This window comes from Schistocerca gregaria, chromosome 3 (genome assembly GCF_023897955.1).
Source record: "Schistocerca gregaria isolate iqSchGreg1 chromosome 3, iqSchGreg1.2, whole genome shotgun sequence".
NCBI classification, from domain to species: domain Eukaryota; kingdom Metazoa; phylum Arthropoda; class Insecta; order Orthoptera; family Acrididae; genus Schistocerca; species Schistocerca gregaria.
In genome coordinates, this window is record NC_064922.1 from 59,688,154 (window position 1) to 59,711,779 (window position 23,626).

Here is a 23,626-nt window from a genome sequence, read left to right on the forward strand (position 1 = left end):
GAGAAATCAACTGTCTCTTAATAAATTTTTGAATTTAACTTTTGAGTCAAAAGGCTTAAATTCTTCTTTAGGACGAGAAGACCCTATAGAGCTTGACATTTTACTTTTATATAGTTTTTTGTTTGTCTTTCTATATTTAATGATGATGTTTTGTTGGGGTGACATGAAGAATAGATAAACTCTTCATTATTATATCATTTATTTATGTTTGTTATTTTGATCCATAATTTATGATCATAAGATTAAGTTACCTTAGGGATAACAGCGTAATTTTTTTTGAGAGCTCATATCGACAAAGCAGATTGCGACCTCGATGTTGGATTAAGAAAAATTTTGGGTGCAGGAGCCCAATGATTAGGTCTGTTCGACCTTTAAATTCTTACATGATCTGAGTTCAGACCGGCGTGAGCCAGGTCGGTTTCTATCCTAAGATTGTTAATCCATATTAGTACGAAAGGACCATATGGTTAAAATATTTTTTGTTATATTGATTAATATTAATTTATTTACTATTTTGACAGATTAATGTGTTGAATTTAGAATTCATTTATGTAGATTTTTTCTACAAATAGTATTGATACTTTATGATTTATTTATATTTATTTTGAATTTTCTTTTATTGGTTATTTGTGTTTTAATTAGTGTTGCCTTTTTAACTTTATTAGAGCGTAAGGTTTTAGGTTATATGCAGATTCGAAAGGGTCCAAATAAGGTAGGTTTTGTTGGAATTCCTCAGCCATTTAGAGATGCTATTAAGTTAATTTGTAAGGAGCAGCCAATTCCTATTATATCTAATTACCTACTTTATTATTTTTCCCCTGTTTTTAATTTAATGATTTCTTTAGCCGTTTGAGTAATTTTTCCTTATTTAACTTATATGTGTTCTTTTTCTTATGGATTTTTATTTTTTTTATGTTGTACTAGATTAGGTGTTTATACTGTTATAATTGCTGGTTGATCTTCTAATTCAAATTATTCATTATTAGGTTCTCTTCGTTCTGTTGCTCAAACAATTTCTTGTGAAGTTAGTTTAGCTTTAATTTTATTGTCTTTAATTATTTTAATTGGTAGTTTTAATATGTTTGATTTTATAAACTATCAGCTTTATTGTTGATTTATTATTATTTCTTTTCCTTTAGCTTTAGCTTGTTTTGCTTCTTGCTTAGCTGAAACTAATCGTACTCCTTTTGATTTTGCTGAAGGGGAATCTGAGTTAGTTTCAGGATTTAATATTGAGTATGGTGCGGGTGGTTTTACTTTAATTTTTTTAGCTGAATATACTAGAATTGTCTTCATAAGAATGTTATTGGCTTTAATTTTTTTGGGCGGTGATTTTTATTCTTTTATATTTTTTATTAAGCTTGCTATTATATCTTTTGGTTTTATTTGGGTTCGTGGAACATTACCACGGTTCCGTTATGATAAATTAATGTACTTAGCTTGAAAAAGTTTTTTACCTTTATCTTTGAATTTTTTTATTTTCTTTGTTGGTTTAAAGATTTTATTTATCTCATTTGTTTAGTGAAATTTTTTGAGAAAAGTTAATAGAAGAGTTAAACTTCTAATTTTATGTTTTCAAAACATATGCTTTTCCTAAGCTAATTAACTTTATTCCTTAATTAATTTATCTCATGCGTTTGCGACATGGACATTAATTAAGAAATATGTGAAGTAAATAATTGTTAAGATTTGACCTGTTATAATATAAGGTTCTTCAACAGGTCGTTTACCAATTCACGTTAGTAAGCATACAACAACTACTATAATTCAGAATAAAATTTGATTAATAGGGTAAAATTGAATGCCTCGGAATGGTGTTTTATTATAAAATGGTAAAATTATTAAGATTCTAATTGATAAAAATAATGCAATAACACCTCCTAACTTATTAGGGATAGATCGTAGAATTGCATATGCAAATAGGAAATATCATTCTAGTTGAATGTGAACTGGTGTTACTAATGGGTTGGCAGGTACAAAGTTATCTGGATCTCCTAATAGGTAAGGATTAATTAAACATAGTATAATTAATAATGATGTTATTATTACAAATGTAATAGAATCCTTAAAGGTAAAGTATGGATGGAATGGAATTTTTTCAATATCTCCATTTAGTCCAAGAGGATTATTAGATCCTGTTTGGTGAAGAAAAAATAAATGAATTGCTGCTATAGCAGCAATAATAAATGGTAATACAAAATGGAATGTGAAGAATCGATTTAATGTTGCATTATCAACAGCGAATCCTCCTCATACTCATTGGACTAAATCTGTTCCTAAGTATGGGATTGCTGATAATAAATTAGTAATTACTGTTGTACCTCAAAAAGGTATTTGGCCTCAGGGTAAGACATATCCTATAAATGCAGTTGCTATAACTAAAAATAAAATCACTGTACCAATTATTCAGGTATGTATATATATATATAAGATCCATAGTAAATTCCCCGTCCTACATGTAAGTAAATACAAATAAAAAATATAGATGCTCCATTTGTGTGTAAGGTTCGGATAATTCAACCATTATTTACGCCCCGGCAGATGTGTACTACACTACTGAATGCTATTTCAATATTTGATGTATAATGTATAGCTAAAAATAGTCCAGTTACGATTTGAATTACCAAACATAACCCTAATAGGGATCCAAAATTTCATCAAAATGAAATATTTGTTGGGGCAGGTAAGTCAATTAAAGAGTTATTAATAATTTTAATTAAAGGATGTCTTAATCGTAAGGGTTTATTCATTAGTAATTATCTTATTTTACGAATAGGTCCCTGATTAATATTGGTGATTTTAACAACTGCTAGTAGTGCTAAAAATAAATAAATTATTATTATTATTGTAATAATGAATGTTGGTCTATTATATAATTTTTCTAAAGATATTGTTATTTCTTGATAATTGATTGAATTATCAATATTTATAGTTTCGGTGTTTTTGAAAAAGTCTATAAATATAGATATATCTAGAATAATTAATATTAATATGATAAATACTCACATTATTAATGTAATAATTATAGTGATTGATTTAGGCTGAAATATTTCGTTTGATGCAATTCTTGTAATGTAAATAAATAATACTAGTATACCACCAAGAAATGTTAAAAATAAAATATATGATAATCAATATCTTTCTATTATTGTTCCTGTTATTAATCCAACTAGGAAGGTTTGAAGGATAATAAAAAGCGTTATTGATATTGAGTGTCTTAATTTAATAAAATTAATATTTATTACATTTGATAATGATATAATTATTATTTTGATCATTTCAGGGGTTAGTTTATTTAAAATACCGGTTTTGGGGACCGATGATGGAAGCTTTTCCACCTCTGAAGTTTTAAAAGTGGGGGCTGGACTTATTTCCGGTTTACAAGACCGGCGTTTTTTTTAAACTATTAAAACTAATGTTTATATTCTCTATTTTTACTTCTTTATTGATTTATTTTGCTGGTGTTTATGTTTTTTCTTCTAAACGTAAACATTTATTAATGGTTCTTTTGAGATTAGAATATATTGTTCTTTCTTTATTTATGTTAGTTATTGTTTTTCTTATTGAGTTTGATTATGATTATTTTTTTCCTGTTATTTTTTTAGTTTTTTCTGTTTGTGAGGGTGCTTTAGGTCTTTCTATTTTAGTTTCAATAATTCGTTCTCATGGTAATGATTTTTTTAATTCTTTTCGTTTATCTTTATGTTAAAGTATTTATTTATAACTATTTTTTTGATCCCTCTTTGTTTATTAAATAATTGTTGATGGTTGGTTCATTCTTTAATGTTTCTGTCGGGTTTTGTTTTTATAATTTGTGTTTATTCATATGCTGATTTGAATATAATTAGATATTATTTTGGTATTGATTATTTTTCTTTTAGTTTAATTTTACTTAGTTTTTGGATTTGTTCTTTAATAATCACTGCTAGAGGTTCAGTTTATTTAAGTTCATATCATTCTAATTTTTTTGTTTCTATGGTTTTGATTTTAATAATTATGCTTTATTGTTCATTTGCTAGATTAAGTCTTCTTTCTTTTTATATTTTTTTTGAGGCTAGATTAGTTCCTACTTTACTTTTAATTTTGGGTTGGGGTTATCAACCTGAGCGTTTGCAGGCTGGTGTTTATTTAATTTTTTATACTTTGGTTGCTAGATTACCTTTATTATTAGTTTTATTTAAGGTTTATGATTTTTCTAATACTTTATATTTTCCTTTATTGGTTGATTTTGGTTCTTATTATTTTATGTTTTATGTATTTATAATTTTGGCTTTTTTAGTTAAGATACCTATGTTTTTGGTTCATTTATGACTTCCTAAGGCTCATGTAGAGGCCCCTATTTCAGGTAGAATAATTCTTGCTGGTGTTTTATTAAAGTTAGGTGGTTATGGTATTTTTCGTGTTATAAAGGTTATTTCTTATTTGGGTTTAAAGTTTAATTATTTTTGATTGTCTTTAGGTTTATCTGGGGGTGTTATTGTAAGATTTATTTGTTTTCGTCAGGTTGATTTAAAGTCTTTAATTGCATATTCTTCTGTTGCTCATATAAGAATGGTTATTGGTGGATTGATGACTATGAATTGATGAGGTTGTGTAGGTTCTCTTTCTCTAATGGTTGGTCATGGTTTATGTTCTTCTGGTTTATTTTGTTTATCTAATATTATTTATGAACGTTTAGGTAGACGAAGATTATTAATTAACAAGTGTATAATTAATTTGATGCCAGGATTGGCTTTATGATGATTTCTTTTAAGATCATCAAATATGGCTGCTCCTCCTTCTTTAAATTTGGTAGGTGAAATTAGATTATTAAATAGAATTATATCTTGATCTTCTTTTAGATTCCTTGCTTTGATTTTTTTATCTTTTTTTAGAGCTGTTTATACTTTGTATATATATTCTTATTCTCAGCATGGGAATTATTATTCTGGTGTTTATACTTGTTCTCTTGGTTATTTTCGTGAATATCATCTTTTACTTTTACATTGATTGCCTTTAAATATTCTCTGTTTAAAGGGTGAATATTTCTTTGTTTAGTTTGCTTAAGTATTTTAATTAAAAATATTGTTTTGTGGAATCAATGATATGAAGTTTTTCATCTTAGGCTGTGAATTTATTTTCTATTTGTTCTTTGAGTTTTTTTTCTTTGTTTATTTCGAGAACTATAATTTTTATTTTAGGTATTTATTATTTAATAATTGATTATAGAGTTTTTGTTGAGTGAGAGCTTTTCAATTTAAATGGTTCTACAGTTGTTATAACTTTAATTTTGGATTGAATATCTCTTATTTTTATATCTTTTGTTATATATATTTCTTCTTTGGTTATTTATTATAGAGAGGATTATATATCTGGTGAATAGAATATAAATCGTTTTATTATTATTGTTTTAATATTTATTCTTTCTATAGGTTTTTTAATTATTAGTCCTAATTTAATTAGAATTTTATTAGGTTGAGATGGTTTAGGTTTAGTTTCTTATTGTTTAGTTATTTATTATCAAAATGTAAAATCTTATAGTGCTGGTATATTAACTGCACTTTCTAATCGTATTGGTGATGTTGCTATTTTAATTTCTATTGCATGAATGTTAAATTTTGGTGGTTGAAATTATATTTATTATTATGATTTTATTTCTAATTCTTTTGAAATAAAGCTCATTACTATAATAATTGTTTTAGCAGCTATAACTAAGAGAGCTCAGATTCCTTTCTCTTCATGACTTCCTGCTGCTATAGCAGCTCCTACTCCTGTTTCTGCTTTAGTTCATTCTTCTACTCTTGTTACTGCTGGTGTTTATTTATTAATTCGTTTTAGACCAATATTGGATACTTATAATTGTGGTTGATTTTTACTTTTAATTGGTTGTATAACTATATTTATGGCTGGATTGGGCGCTAATTTTGAGTTTGATTTAAAGAAGATAATTGCTCTTTCTACTTTAAGACAACTTGGTTTAATAATAAGAATTTTGGCTATAGGTTATCCAAAGCTTGCATTTTTTCATTTATTGGCTCATGCTTTATTTAAGGCATTATTATTTATATGTGCAGGTTCAATAATTCATGATTTGAAGGATTCTCAGGATATTCGTTTTATAGGATCAATTGTTAATTTCATACCTTTAACTTCAGTTTGTTTTAATGTTTCTAGTTTATCTTTGTGTGGAATACCTTTTTTAGCGGGATTTTATTCAAAGGATTTAATTCTTGAGATGGTTTGTTTAAGAGGAATTAATTGTTTAATTTTTTTTCTTTATTTTTTTTCTACTGGTTTAACTGCTTCTTATTCTTTTCGTTTGTTTTATTATTCAATATCTGGTGATAATAATTTTTATTCTAGATTTTCTTTTGATGATAAGGGTTATTATATTTCATTTGGAATAATTGGTCTATTGTTTGTTGCTGTTTTTGGTGGTAGTCTTTTATCTTGATTAATTTTTCCTATTCCTCATGTGATTGCTTTACCTTATTATTTAAAGTTTTTAACTATTACAGTTGTTATTTTAGGTGCTTATTTAGGTTATCTTATTTCTAATTTTGATTTTTCTCATAATTTATTTTCTTTAAGTATACTTTCTTTTGTTAGATTTGCTGGTTCTATATGATTTATACCTTTTCTTTCAACTAAGTTTATTAGATATATTCCTTTAAAAATAGGTTATTATTCATCTAAGTCATTTGATTATGGTTGAGGCGAATTACTTGGTGGTCAAGGATTATATAGATTATTTATTTATTTAATTGGTTATATTCAAGGTTGATATGATTCTAATTTCAAGATTTATCTTTTAACTTTTATTTTTTGAATATTTATTTTGGTAATATTGTTTTTCGTTTACTTAAATAGCTTATAATTAGAGCGTGACACTGAAGATGTTAAGGAAGTATTTTTACTTTTAAGTATTTATAAATATAGATATATTATTTTTAGAGTGAAAATGTAATGTTTTATTTAAACTATATAAATTTTAGAAATGTTAACGGAGTTTAACCGCTAATATAAAAAGTTAGCAGCTTTCATATTGGCTTTACATTTCCTTAATTGGAACTATTATAGTTCAATTATATTATTAACAGTAATACGCCTCTTTTTGGCTTCAATTAATAAGAATAAGGGTAGTACATACCAATCTTCCAGGTCGAAACTGACTGCAATATTTCGCTTCTTATTCTATTTAAGGTTGATTGATAATATCAATACTTTTTGAATGCAACCCAAATGTTATATTTAACTACAACCCTTTATTCTGCTCATTGTAATGCTCCTTGGTTTCATTCATGGTATAGTCCTCCTAATAGAACTAGAATAAAAAATATTGTTGATACTGTTCAGATTATAATGTCTGAAGTTTTAAAAATAATTACAATTGGTAGAATTAGTGCAATTTCTACATCAAAAATTAAAAAGATTACTGCGATTAGGAAGAATCGTATTGAGAATGGTATTCGTGCTGATCTTTTTGGATCAAACCCACATTCAAATGGTGATCTTTTTTCTCGATCATTAATTAATTTTTTTGATAGTGTTGTTGCCAGGATTATAACAATTATTGGAATAATAAATCTAATGAAAACTCTTGTTGATAGAATTAGAATTGTTTTTCTTGATTTATATCAAGCTTTCTGATTGGAAGTCAAATGTACTATTTATACTAGAAAAACAATTATCTACCTCATCAGTAAATAGAGATATATAAGAATAATCATACAACGTCTACGAAGTGTCAGTATCATGCTGCTGCTTCAAATCCAAAGTGATGTCTTGGTGAAAATTGATTTATTGAGTGTCGAAGTAGACATGTTGATAAAAAGATTGTTCCAATAATTACGTGTAAACCATGGAATCCTGTTGCAACAAAGAATGTTGATCCATAAACTGCATCTGCAATGGTAAAAGGTGCTTCTCAATATTCATATGCTTGAAGTATTGTAAAGTATAGTCCTAATAACACTGTGAAGAATAATCCTTGTAGTGCTTGAGTATGATTAGATTCCATTAAACTATGATGTGCTCAAGTTACTGTTACTCCTGATGCTAAAAGAATAGCTGTATTAAGTAATGGAATTTGTATAGGGTTAAAGGGTTGAATTCCTATTGGAGGTCATAGTATTCCTAGTTCAATTGTTGGTGCTAATCTTCTTCTAAAGAATGCTCAAAAAAAAGAAACGAAAAATAATACCTCTGATGCAATAAATAAAATTATTCCTCATCGTAATCCAATTGATACAAATCCTGTATGTAATCCTTGATATGTTCCTTCTCGTACTACATCTCGTCATCATTGAATTATAGTTAGTAGGGTAATTCCAAATCCAATTATGAATAAGTTAATATTAAATAGGTGGAATCATTTTGCTAGTCCTGATACTAGGACTATTGCTCCAATTGCTCCTGTTAATGGTCAAGGTCTATAGTCTACTAAGTGGAATGGGTGGTTTGAGTGAGTTGTTAACATAGGTTTAATATACTTCTCTAGAATATAGAGTTCTTAGAATTGAGAAAACATAGGCTTGAATTATTGCTACTGCTGATTCTAGAATTAATAGAAGTATTTGTCCAATAATTAGTAATGAGATTAAGTTTATTGCTATAGATGGTCCTGTGTTTCCTAATAAGGTTAATAATAAGTGTCCTGCAATTATATTTGCTGCCAACCGTACTGCTAATGTACCTGGTCGAATAACATTACTAATTGTTTCAATTAGTACTATAAATGATATTAATGCAGGCGGTGTACCTTGTGGTACAAGGTGTGTAAATATATGATTAGTATGGTTAATTCATCCAAATAATATAAATCTTAGCCATATAGGTAGGGCAATTGCAAATGTTAATGCTAAATGTCTTGTTCTAGTAAAAATATAAGGGAATAATCCTATGAAATTGTTAAATAATATTATAATAAAAATTGAGATGAAAATGAATGTTGTTCCATTAAATGATTTTGGTCCAAGAGGTGTTTTAAATTCATTATGTAAGGTTAAATTTAGTTTATTTCAGATAATGTTAATTCGTGATGGTGTAAGTCAAAATAGTGATGGGATTAATAATAGTCCTAGAAATGTTCTAGTTCAATTTAATGATAAATTAAAGATGTTAGTTGATGGGTCAAATGTTGAGAATAGATTTGTTATCATTTTCAATTTAAGTTTTTTATTTCAATTGTTCCTTTTTCTGCTCTTTTAATAAGGTTAGGTTTAAATGAGAAGACGTTTATTTGATTAAACAAGATTAATGTAGCTGAAAATATAATGAATAGTGAGAATCATATAAGAGGGGATATTTGAGGGATTTGGATATAATTTCCCCATCAGAAGTAGTCGTTAATTTACTATTATTTGGTTTAAGAGACCATTACTTACTTTCAGTCATCTGATGAATTTCAAGGTGTACTAATTTTTTTTAGTTACTTTAGATTGACACTCTAATGTTATTTATTTTAACTAACTCCTTAAATTATCTTAGATAATCACTTAATAAATAAATTTACTGAAGTTCTTTCAATTACAATTGGTATAAATCTGTGGTTTGCTCCACAGATTTCTGAGCATTGTCCAAAGAATAATCCAGGTCGATTTATTGTGAATGTTCCTTGATTTAACCGACCTGGCGTTGCATTAATTTTAACCCCTAATGCAGGAACTGCTCATGAGTGTAGAACATCTGATGCTCTTGTTAATACTCGTACTTCTGTATTTATTGGTAGGATTGTTCGGTTATCTACATCTAGTAGTCGGAATCCATCATTTTCTAGGTCTTGTTCTGGTGTTATATAAGTGTCAAATTCTACGTCTATGAAGTCTGAATATTCATATCTTCAATATCATTGTCGTCCAATGGTTTTAATTGTAATTATTGCATCTACTGAATCATCAAGTAAATATAATAGTCGTAATGATGGAAGGGCAATAAAAATTAATGTAATTGCTGGTAAAGCTGTTCAGATTGTTTCAATTAAATGTCCATGAAGTATATTACGGTTAGTATAGGCAATAAATAATATATAACTTAGGGCATAACCTACAATTACTGTAATTAATAATAATACGACCATAGTATGATCATGAAAGAATGATAATTGCTCCATTAATGGTGAAGCTCCATCTTGAAGAGATAAATTTGATCATGTTGCCATTAATAAATATTTTCTAATAAAAGGTCAAACCTTTATTTGTAGAGCTTAAATCTACTGCACTAATCTGCCATATTAGAATCTAGAGATTAATGGTAATTCTGAGTAATTATGTTCTGCAGGAGGGTTATTTTGTAGTCATTCTGTTGATCTTCTTATGTTAGCTCTAAATATAATTGCTCGGTTTGTAATCATTCTTTCTCATATAATTACAATGAATATAATGATTCCTACAATAGAAATTGTAGACCCAATTCTTGATACTACGTTTAATGATGTATATGCGTCTGGGTAGTCAGAGTATCGTCGAGGTATTCCTGCTAATCCTAGGAAGTGTTGAGGAAAGAATGTTAAATTTACTCCAATGAATATAATTGTAAATTGGATTTTTAATCATGTATTATTTATAGTTAATCCTGTAAATAGTGGATATCATTGAATGACACCTCCTATAATTGCAAATACTGCTCCTATAGATAATACATAATGAAAGTGGGCTACTACATAATATGTATCATGTAATACAATATCAAGTGATGAATTTGCTAATACTAATCCTGTTAATCCACCAATTGTAAATAGGAAAATAAATCCTAGAGCTCATAATAATGGTGGATTGAACTTGAATTTAGTTCCATATAATGTAGCTAATCATCTAAATACCTTAATTCCTGTAGGTACAGCAATAATTATTGTTGCTGATGTAAAATATGCTCGTGTGTCAACATCCATTCCTACTGTAAATATATGATGTGCTCATACAATAAATCCTATTAGTCCAATTGATAGTATAGCATAAATTATACCTAATGTTCCAAATGATTCAATTTTTCCTCTTTCTTGACATACAATATGTGAAATAATTCCGAACCCCGGTAGAATTAAAATATAAACTTCTGGGTGTCCAAAGAATCAAAATAGATGTTGATATAGAATTGGGTCACCCCCTCCTGCAGGGTCAAAGAATGATGTATTTAAATTTCGATCTGTTAATAATATAGTAATAGCTCCTGCTAAAACTGGAAGTGAAAGAAGGAGAAGTAATGCTGTAATAGCTACAGATCATACAAATAAAGGTGTTTGATCTAAAGTTATACTTTCTGATCGTATATTAATTGCTGTTGTAATAAAATTCACTGCACCAAGAATAGATGATACACCTGCTAAGTGCAGTGAAAAAATAGCTAGATCTACAGATGCACCCCCGTGTGCAATAGCTCCTGCTAGAGGAGGGTAAACTGTTCATCCTGTACCAGCACCATTATCTACTATAGAAGATGTAAGAAGAAGGGTTAGTGAAGGTGGTAGTAATCAAAAACTTATATTATTTATTCGTGGAAATGCTATATCTGGTGCACCAATTATTAGTGGAACAAGTCAATTACCAAATCCACCAATTATAATAGGTATTACTATAAAGAAAATTATTACAAATGTGTGAGCTGTAATAATAACATTATAAATCTGGTCATCCCCAATTAGAGATCCGGGTTGGCCAAGTTCAGCACGAATAAGTCTTCTTATTGATGTTCCTACTATTCCTGATCATGCTCCAAATATGAAGTATAAAGTACCAATGTCCTTATGGTTTGTTGAGAATAATCATATTTGCGGTAAGATGGCTGAATTTTAGGTGGTAGACTGTAAATCTACTTATGAGAAATTTTCTCTCTTATCATATTTAGGTCTTATATTCAATTATGATTCGAGACTGCAATTCTAGAGGTGTAAAATTTTACTAAGGCCTAAAAGATTATTCTTTTAATTATAACTTTGAAAGTTATTAGTTTGATTAACTTAAGTCCTTAGTATAATGAAATTAAGGTTGATGTTGAAATCAATCCTATTGTTGAAATTATTACTGTTATAGGAAGAATGATTCTTGATTTTTGGGACTTTATCTTTATAGATCACGAATTTTCTGTGTATGATATAATTAGAGCTGAGAATCTAATACGTATATAGTAGTAGAGTGTAATTGTAGTTAATACAACTATAATAGTTATAATAGTTGTTATATTGTTTTCTATTAATGATTGTATTACAATTCATTTTGGTAAGAATCCAAGGAATGGTGGTAGTCCACCTAAAGATAATAAAGACAAGAATATTATGAATTTAATTTCGGTTTTTATATTTCTGGCTGAATAAATTTGATTTATGAAAAATAAATCTATTTGCTTAAATAATAAAACTATAATTAATCTTAATTGTGAGTAAATAATGAAGTATAGTTCTCAGATGTTTTCTCTGACTGTTAATGATCTAATTATTCAACCTAGATGTCTGATTGATGAATATGCTAAAAGTTGTCGTAAGGATGTTTGATTTAAACCTCCTATTGCCCCAATAATAATTCTTAAGATAATAATTGTTCAAATAAAAGTTCTTAATTGAATACAATAAGATAAGACCATTATTGGGGCGATTTTTTGTCATGTTATTAATGTTAAACAATTATTTCATCTTGATGCTCCTATAACTTCTGGAAATCAGAAATGGAAAGGTGCAGCTCCAATCTTTAATAATAGTCTAGATCCAATTATTATTGATGGGATAAATTCTGTTTCCCATCCCATGGGATATTTTATTTGAATCAGCAAAATTGAAAATAATAATATTGTCGATGCTATTGCTTGGACAATAAAATATTTAATTGATGATTCATTTATTATTATATTTTTATTTCTTGTTAGGAGCGGAATAAATGAAAGTTAGTTGATCTCAAGTCCTATTCAAACCCCAAATCAGGAATTTGATGAAATGGACAGGATCGTTCCTATCATTAATGTTGATAGGAAGAGAAGTTTTGTAGAGTTGTTGGTCATTAAAAAGGAGAGGATTGATACCTCTATAAATGGGGTATGAACCCATTAGCTTGTTTAGCTTACCTTTTTACATTAAGGTGTATGATGCACATTAGTTTTTGATACTAAAGGAGGTAGTTTAATTCTATCTTATGTAATTTTAATGAAGGTAATTTTATTTACTTTATTTACCCTATCAAGGTAACCCTTTAATCAGGCACTTCATTTATTTAATATATAAATCGAAAGTTTTTTTTTTGAATTTCTTTTATGTATTATTTTGTTTAATTAGGATTAATTTATCCTGCTCATTTTATTTTATATATATATATATATAATAAATAATTTATATTAATATATTACTTTTAATTGAAATTAAAGTATTATAAGTTCATCTTACCATTATCAATTGATTATTGTAATGCAATTATTTAACTAGGATTATAGCTACTTATATTTTTAGCTTAAAATAGGTTATTATAATATAATATATATAATAATATGTAATTTAATATTTAATATTATTATAATTGGATATAATAAATAAAATTATTAATTTAAATATAAAATATTATAATTAATATAAATAATTATATTAATTATAATAATATAATTATGTAAATTATCTATAATTAGATTATTTAACTAATATATATGAAAGTTAACTTAATATAAAAAAAAGAATTCATATTAATAACATATTATATTAAATTACATAATTGTATAAAATATATTTATTATATTATTTAATCTTTCTTTATTTATTAGTGAAAAGAAAGATTAAATAAGAAAGAATATAATACATTTATTGCTATACATGTTCCATATTAATCTTTAATTATATATAATAGAGAAGTTGTTGTGGTCATACATAGGGGCGTTTCTTTTTTTTTGTTAATGTTTGTGGTTTTTTTCTTTTTTTTTCTTTAAATATTTGAATCTTTTATTTTTTCCTGAATTAATAGATTTAAAATTTTCTTATTTTTTATTTTTAAAAGTTTTATTCTTGCTTGTTTATTCACTTTTTCTTTGTATTATATGTAAGTTTTGTTAGACTAAATGTTCTTTTTGCAGTAATTTGATTTAATTATCAAGTGATTTTGGATTTAGCAATTGATTTAGTATCGGCATAATTCGTGCCAGCAGCCGCGGTTATACGATTGATACAAGTGAATATTATTGGTTAAAACAGTTGTTTATATTATTAGGGTTGAAATATAAATTTGTAAGGTGAAATGTTAAAATTTATTTGTGGCCCTTTTTATGAATCTGTGAAATTTAAATAATAAACTAGGATTAGATACCCTATTATTTTAAATGTTAATTATATTTACCAGGGTACTATTAGTTAAGGTCTTTAAACCCAAAGAATTTGGCGGTATCTCATTCCATTCAGAGGAACCTACCCCATGATTGATAATACACGATTTACTCTACTTAATTTATTTGTTTGTATATCTCCGTTATCAGAGAATCTTTTTAGAGTTATAATTCTCAAGATTTATAATTATAAAATATTTCAGGTCAAGGTGCAGCTTATAGTTAAGAGGAGGTGGGTTACAATAGATTTTTGTTTATAACGGATTTGATAGTGAAATACTGTTAATGAAGGTGGATTTGATAGTAATTTAATTTATTTAATTTAACTGATATTGGCTCTGAGATGTGTACACATCGCCCGTCGCTCTCATTATTGATTATTCTATTTTATTTTAAAGTAACTTCAATTTAGATGAGATAAGTCGTAACATAGTAGATGTACTGGAAGGTGTATCTAGGAAGAGTATCAAGATATAACTTATTAGTAAAGTGTTTCATTTACACTGAAAATTTTTCTGTGCAAATCAGGATATCTTGATTATTTATTTTATTATATTTATTTTTTGTTTATTTAATTATTTAATATAAATAATTTTATTGTATTTTTGTCTTAGTATATTTTATAGAATTGATTTTTTAAATTATAGTTTATTGGTAATGTAATTGTTTTATGAAATATTATTTTAAATTTTTTTAAGTAGTTAGTTAATTTTTTTATGTAGTTAGTTTAGCTTTAATTTTATTGTCTTTAATTATTTTAATTGGTAGTTTTAATATGTTGATTTTATAAACTATCAGCTTTATTGTTGATTTATTATTATTTCTTTTCCTTTAGCTTTAGCTTGTTTTGCTTCTTGCTTAGCTGAAACTAATCGTACTCCTTTTGATTTTGCTGAAGGGGAATCTGAGTTAGTTTCAGGATTTAATATTGAGTATGGTGCGGGTGGTTTTACTTTAATTTTTTTAGCTGAATATACTAGAATTGTCTTCATAAAAATGTTATTGGCTTTAATTTTTTTGGGCGGTGATTTTTATTCTTTTATATTTTTTATTAGCTTGCTATTATATCTTTTCGTTTTATTTGGGTTCGTGGAACATTACCACGGTTCCGTTATGATAAATTAATGTACTTAGCTTGAAAAAGTTTTTTACCTTTATCTTTGAATTTTTTTATTTTCTTTGTTGGTTTAAAGATTTTATTTATCTCATTTGTTTAGTGAAATTTTTTGAGAAAAGTTAATAGAAGAGTTAAACTTCTTATTTTATGTTTTCAAAACATATGCTTTTCCTAAGCTAATTAACTTTATTCCTTAATTAATTTATCTCATGCGTTTGCGACATGGACATTAATTAAGAAATATGTGAAGTAAATAATTGTTAAGATTTGACCTGTTATAATATAAGGTTCTTCAACAGGTCGTTTACCAATTCACGTTAGTAAGCATACAACAACTACTATAATTCAGAATAAAATTTGATTAATAGGGTAAAATTGAATGCCTCGGAATGGTGTTTTATTATAAAATAATGCAATAACACCTCCTAACTTATTAGGGATAGATCGTAGAATGGCATATGCAAATAGGAAATATCATTGTGGTTGAATGTGAACTGGTGTTACTAATGGGTTGGCAGGTACAAAGTTATCTGGATCTCCTAATAGGTAAGGATTAAGTAAACATAGTATAATTAATAATGATGTTATTATTACAAATGTAATAGAATCCTTAAAGGTAAAGTATGGATGGAATGGAATTTTTTCAATATCTCCATTTAGTCCAAGAGGATTATTAGATCCTGTTTGGTGAAGAAAAAATAAATGAATTGCTGCTAAAGCAGCAATAATAAATGGTAATACAAAATGGAATGTGAAGAATCGATTTAATGTTGCATTATCAACAGCGAATCCTCCTCATACTCATTGGACTAAATCTGTTCCTAAGTATGGGATTGCTGATAATAAATTAGTAATTACTGTTGCACCTCAAAAAGATATTTGGCCTCAGGGTAAGACATATCCTATAAATGCAGTTGCTATAACAAAAAATAAAATCACTGTACCAATTATTCAGGTATGTATATATATATATAAGATCCATAGTAAATTCCCCGTCCTACATGTAAGTAAATACAAATAAAAAATATAGATGCTCCATTTGCGTGTAAGGTTCGGATAATTCAACCATTATTTACGTCTCGGCAGATGTGTACTACACTACTGAATGCTATTTCAATATTTGATGTATAATGTATAGCTAAAAATAGTCCAGTTACGATTTGAATTACCAAACATAACCCTAATAGGGATCCAAAATTTCATCAAAAATAAATATTTGTTGGGGCAGGTAAGTCAATTAAAGAGTTATTAATAATTTTAATTAAAGGATGTCTTAATCGTAAGGGTTTATTCATTAGTAATTATCTTATTTTACGAATAGGTCCCTGATTAATATTGGTGATTTTAACAACTGCTAGTAGTGCTAAAAATAAATAAATTATTATTATTATTGTAATAATGAATGTTGGTCTATTATATAACTTTTCTAAAGATATTGTTATTTCTTGATAATTGATTGAATTATCAATATTTATAGTTTCGGTGTTTTTGAAAAAGTCTATAAATATATATATATATCTAGAATAATTAATATTAATATGATAAATACTCAAATTATTAATGTAATAATTATAGTGATTGATTTAGGCTGAAATATTTCGTTTGATGCAATTCTTGTAATGCAAATAAATAATACTAGTATACCACCAAGAAATGTTAAAAATAAAATATATGATAATCAATATCTTTCTATTATTGTTCCTGTTATTAATCCAACTAGGAAGGTTTGAAGGATAATAAAAAGCATTATTGATATTGGGTGTCTTAATTTAATAAAATTAATATTTATTACATTTGATAATGATATAATTATTATTTTGATCATTTCAGGGGTTAGTTTATTTAAAATACCGGTTTTGGGGACCGATGATGGAAGCTTTTCCACCTCTGAAGTTTTAAAAGTGGGGGCTGGACTTATTTCCGGTTTACAAGACCGGCGTTTTTTTTAAACTATTAAAACTAATGTTTATATTCTCTATTTTTACTTCTTTATTGATTTATTTTGCTGGTGTTTATGTTTTTCCTTCTAAACGTAAACATTTATTAATGGTTCTTTTGAGATTAGAATATATTGTTCTTTCTTTATTTATGTTAGTTATTGTTTTTCTTATTGAGTTTGATTATGATTATTTTTTTCCTGTTATTTTTTTAGTTTTTTCTGTTTGTGAGGGTGCTTTAGGTCTTTCTATTTTAGTTTCAATAATTCGTTCTCATGGTAATGATTTTTTTAATTCTTTTGGTTTATCTTTATGGTAAAGTATTTATTTATAACTATTTTTTTATCCCTCTTTGTTTATTAAATAATTGTTGATGGTTGGTTCATTCTTTAATGTTTCTGTCGGGTTTTGTTTTTATAATTTGTGTTTATTCATATGCTGATTTGAATATAATTAGATATTATTTTGGTATTGATTATTTTTCTTTTAGTTTAATTTTACTTAGTTTTTGGATTTGTTCTTTAATAATCACTGCTAGAGGTTCAGTTTATTTAAGTTCATATCATTCTAATTTTTTTGTTTTTATGGTTTTGATTTTAATAATTATGCTTTATTGTTGATTTGCTAGATTAAGTCTTCTTTCTTTTTATATTTTTTTTGAGGCTAGATTAGTTCCTACTTTACTTTTAATTTTGGGTTGGGGTTATCAACCTGAGCGTTTGCAGGCTGGTGTTTATTTAATTTTTTATACTTTGGTTGCTAGATTACCTTTATTATTAGTTTTATTTAAGGTTTATGGTTTTTCTAATACTTTATATTTTCCTTTATTGGTTGATTTTGGTTCTTATTATTTTATGTTTTATGTATTTATAATTTTGGCTTTTTTAGTTAAGATACCTATGTTTTTGGTTCATTTATGACTTCCTAAGGCTCATGTAGAGGCCCCTATTTCAGGTAGAATAATTCTTGCTGGTGTTTTATTAAAGTTAGGTGGTTATGGTATTTTTCGTGTTATAAAGGTTATTTCTTATTTGGGTTTAAAGTTTAATTATTTTTGATTGTCTTTAGGTTTATCTGGGGGTGTTATTGTAAGATTTATTTGTTTTCGTCAGGTTGATTTAAAGTCTTTAATTGCATATTCTTCTGTTGCTCATATAAGAATGGTTATTGGTGGCTTGATGACTATGAATTGATGAGGTTGTGTAGGTTCTCTTTCTCTAATGGTTGGTCATGGTTTATGTTCTTCTGGTTTATTTTGTTTATCTAATATTATTTATGAACGTTTAGGTAGACGAAGATTATTAATTAACAAGGGTATAATTAATTTGATGCCAAGAATGATTTCTTTTAAGATCATCAAATATGGCTGCTCCTCCTTCTTTAAATTTGGTAGGTGAAATTAGATTATTAAATAGAATTATATCTTGATCTTCTTTTAGATTCTTTGCTTTGATTTTTTTATCTTTTTTTAGAGCTGTTTATACTTTGTATATATATTCTTATTCTCAGCATGGGAATTATTATTCTGGTGTTTATACTTGTTCTCTTGGTTATTTTCGTGAATATCATCTTTTACTTTTACATTGATTGCCTTTAAATATTCTCTGTTTAAAGGGTGAATATTTCTTTGTTTAGTTTGCTTAAGTATTGTAATTAAAAATATTGTTTTGTGGAATCAATGATATGAAGTTTTTCATCTTAGGCCGTGAATTTATTTTCTATTTGTTCTTTGAGTTTTTTTTCTTTGTTTATTTCGAGAACTATAATTTTTATTTTAGGTATTTATTATTTAATAATTGATTATAGAGTTTTTGTTGAGTGAGAGCTTTTCAATTTAAATGGTTCTATAGTTGTTATAACTTTAATTTTGGATTGAATACCTCTTATTTTTATATCTTTTGTTATATATATTTCTTCTTTGGTTATTTATTATAGAGAGGATTATATATCTGGTGAAAAGAATATAAATCGTTTTGTTATTATTGTTTTAATATTTATTCTTTCTATAGGTTTTTTAATTATTAGTCCTAATTTAATTAGAATTTTATTAGGTTGAGATGGTTTAGGTTTAGTTTCTTATTGTTTAGTTATTTATTATCAAAATGTAAAATCTTATAGTGTTGGTATATTAACTGCACTTTCTAATCGTATTGGTGATGTTGCTATTTTAATTTCTATTGCATGAATGTTAAATTTTGGTGGTTGAAATTATATTTATTATTATGATTTTATTTCTAATTCTTTTGAAATAAAGCTCATTACTATATTAATTGTTTTAGCAGCTATAACTAAGAGAGCTCAGATTCCTTTCTCTTCATGACTTCCTGCTGCTATAGCAGCTCCTACTCCTGTTTCTGCTTTAGTTCATTCTTCTACTCTTGTTACTGCTGGTGTTTATTTATTAATTCGTTTTAGACCAATATTGGATACTTATAATTGTGGTTGATTTTTACTTTTAATTGGTTGTATAACTATATTTATGGCTGGATTGGGCGCTAATTTTGAGTTTGATTTAAAGAAGATTATTGCTCTTTCTACTTTAAGACAACTTGGTTTAATAATAAGAATTTTGGCTATAGGTTATCCAAAGCTTGCATTTTTTCATTTATTGGCTCATGCTTTATTTAAGGCATTATTATTTATATGTGCAGGTTCAATAATTCATAATTTGAAGGATTCTCAGGATATTCGTTTTATAGGATCAATTGTTAATTTCATACCTTTAACTTCAGTTTGTTTTAATGTTTCTAGTTTATCTTTGTGTGGAATACCTTTTTTAGCAGGATTTTATTCAAAGGATTTAATTCTTGAGATGGTTTGTTTAAGATGAATTAATTGTTTAATTTTTTTTCTTTATTTTTTTTCTACTGGTTTAACTGCTTCTTATTCTTTTCGTTTGTTTTATTATTCAATATCTGGTGATAATAATTTTTATTCTAGATTTTCTTTTGATGATAAGGGTTATTATATTTCATTTGGAATAATTGGTCTATTGTTTGTTGCTGTTTTTGGTGGTAGTCTTTTATCTTGATTAATTTTTCCTATTCCTCATGTGATTGCTTTACCTTATTATTTAAAGTTTTTAACTATTACAGTTGTTATTTTAGGTGCTTATTTAGGTTATCTTATTTCTAATTTTGATTTTTCTCATAATTTATTTTCTTTAAGTATACTTTCTTTTGTTAGATTTGCTGGTTCTATATGATTTATACCTTTTCTTTCAACTAAGTTTATTAGATATATTCCTTTAAAAATAGGTTATTATTCATCTAAGTCATTTGATTATGGTTGAGGTGAATTACTTGGTGGTCAAGGTTTATATAGATTATTTATTTATTTAATTGGTTATATTCAAGGTTGATATGATTCTAATTTCAAGATTTATCTTTTAACTTTTATTTTTTGAATATTTATTTTGGTAATATTGTTTTTCGTTTACTTAAATAGCTTATAATTAGAGCGTGACACTGAAGATGTTAAAGAAGTATTTTTACTTTTAAGTATTTATAAATATAGATATATTATTTTTAGAGTGAAAATGTAATGTTTTATTTAAACTATATAAATTTTAGAAATGTTAACGGAGTTTAACCGCTAATATAAAAAGTTAGCAGCTTTCATATTGGCTTTACATTTCCTTAATTGGAACTATTATAGTTCAATTATATTGTTAACAGTAGTACGCCTCTTTTTGGCTTCAATTAATAAGAATAAAGGTAGTACATACCAATCTTCCAGGTCGAAACTGACTGCAATATTTCGCTTCTTATTCTATTTAAGGTTGATTGATAATATCAATACTTTTTGAATGCAACCCAAATGTTATATTTAACTACAACCCTTTATTCTGCTCATTGTAATGCTCCTTGGTTTCATTCATGGTATAGTCCTCCTAATAGAACTAGAATAAAAAATATTGTTGATACTGTTCAGATTATAATGTCTGAAGTTTTAAAAATAATTACAATTGGTAGAATTAGTGCAATTTCTACATCAAAAATTAAAAAGATTACTGCGATTAGGAAGAATCGTATTGAGAATGGTATTCGTGCTGATCTTTTTGGATCAAACCCACATTCAAATGGTGATCTTTTTTCTCGATCATTAATTAACTTTTTTGATAGTGTTGTTGCCAGGATTATAACAATTATTGGAATAATAAATCTAATGAAAACTCTTGTTGATAGAATTAGAATTGTTTTTCTTGATTTATATCAAGCTTTCTGATTGGAAGTCAAATGTACTATTTATACTAGAAAAACAATTATCTACCTCATCAATAAATAGAGATATATAAGAATAATCATACTACGTCTACGAAGTGTCAGTATCATGCTGCTGCTTCAAATCCAAAGTGATGTCTTGGTGAAAATTGATTTATTGAGTGTCGAAGTAGACATGTTGATAAAAAGATTGTTCCAATAATTACGTGTAAACCATGGAATCCTGTTGCAACAAAGAATGTTGATCCATAAACTGCATCTGCAATGGTAAAAGGTGCTTCTCAATATTCATATGCTTGAAGTATTGTAAAGTATAGTCCTAATAACACTGTGAAGAATAATCCTTGTAGTGCTTGAGTATGATTAGATTCCATTAAACTATGATGTGCTCATGTTACTGTTACTCCTGATGCTAAAAGAATAGCTGTATTAAGTAATGGAATTTGTATAGGGTTAAAGGGTTGAATTCCTATTGGAGGTCATAGTATTCCTAGTTCAATTGTTGGTGCTAATCTTCTTCTAAAGAATGCTCAAAAAAAAGAAACGAAAAATAATACCTCTGATGCAATAAATAAAATTATTCCTCATCGTAATCCAATTGATACAAATCCTGTATGTAATCCTTGATATGTTCCTTCTCGTACTACATCTCGTCATCATTGAATTATAGTTAGTAGGGTAATTCCAAATCCAATTATGAATAAGTTAATATTAAATAGGTGGAATCATTTTGCTAGTCCTGATACTAGGACTATTGCTCCAATTGCTCCTGTTAATGGTCAAGGTCTATAGTCTACTAAGTGGAATGGGTGGTTTGAGTGAGTTGTTAACATAGGTTTAATATACTTCTCTAGAATATAGAGTTCTTAGAATTGAGAAAACATAGGCTTGAATTATTGCTACTGCTGATTCTAGAATTAATAGAAGTATTTGTCCAATAATTAGTAATGAGATTAAGTTTATTGCTATAGATGGTCCTGTGTTTCCTAATAAGGTTAATAATAAGTGTCCTGCAATTATATTTGCTGCCAACCGTACTGCTAATGTACCTGGTCGAATAACATTACTAATTGTTTCAATTAGTACTATAAATGATATTAATGCAGGCGGTGTACCTTGTGGTACAAGGTGTGTAAATATATGATTAGTATGGTTAATTCATCCAAATAATATAAATCTTAGCCATATAGGTAGGGCAATTGCAAATGTTAATGCTAAATGTCTTGTTCTAGTAAAAATATAAGGGAATAATCCTATGAAATTGTTAAATAATATTATAATAAAAATTGAGATGAAAATGAATGTTGTTCCATTAAATGATTTTGGTCCAAGAAGTGTTTTAAATTCATTATGTAAGGTTAAATTTAGTTTATTTCAGATAATGTTAATTCGTGATGGTGTAAGTCAAAATAGTGATGGGATTAATAATAGTCCTAGAAATGTTCTAGTTCAATTTAATGATAAATTAAAGATGTTAGTTGATGGGTCAAATGTTGAGAATAGATTTGTTATCATTTTCAATTTAAGTTTTTTATTTCAATTGTTCCTTTTTCTGCTCTTTTAATAAGGTTAGGTTTAAATGAGAAGAAGTTTATTTGATTAAACAAGATTAATGTAGCTGAAAATATAATGAATAGTGAGAATCATATAAGAGGGGATATTTGAGGGATTTGGATATAATTTCCCCATCAGAAGTAGTCGTTAATTTACTATTATTTGGTTTAGGAGACCATTACTTACTTTCAGTCATCTGATGAATTTCAAGGTGTACTAATTTTTTTTAGTTACTTTAGATTGACACTCTAATGTTATTTATTTTAACTAACTCCTTAAATTATCTTAGATAATCACTTAATAAATAAATTTACTGAAGTTCTTTCAATTACAATTGGTATAAATCTGTGGTTTGCTCCACAGATTTCTGAGCATTGTCCAAAGAATAATCCAGGTCGATTTATTGTGAATGTTCCTTGATTTAACCGACCTGGCGTTGCATCAATTTTAACCCCTAATGCAGGAACTGCTCATGAGTGTAGAACATCTGATGCTCTTGTTAATACTCGTACTTCTGTATTTATTGGTAGGAT

General features: G+C 26.9%; 1 protein-coding gene and 2 long non-coding RNA genes across 3 annotated transcripts in view; 2 read left to right on the forward strand and 1 right to left on the reverse strand.

The window, feature by feature from the left end:
- The window catches only part of LOC126355112 (uncharacterized), a 165,988-nt gene that overhangs the window by 9,151 nt on the left and 133,211 nt on the right, over positions 1-23,626 (forward strand). The gene's annotated exons all lie outside the window — the stretch shown is intronic.
- On the reverse strand, positions 1,608-16,591 carry LOC126355118 (uncharacterized). Its single transcript, XR_007565449.1, has 2 exons — positions 15,802-16,591; positions 1,608-1,877 (listed from the first exon to the last, which is right to left on the reverse strand). It is a non-coding gene; the product is annotated as an uncharacterized LOC126355118 (long non-coding RNA).
- Positions 5,659-23,626, forward strand: part of LOC126355104 (NADH-ubiquinone oxidoreductase chain 5-like) — a 111,605-nt gene continuing 93,637 nt past the window's right edge. The window contains exon 1 of the mRNA XM_050005297.1: positions 5,659-6,053. Coding sequence (XP_049861254.1) covers positions 5,882-6,053 — 172 coding nt within the window. The 5' untranslated portion in view covers positions 5,659-5,881. The remainder of the gene's footprint in view (positions 6,054-23,626) is intronic.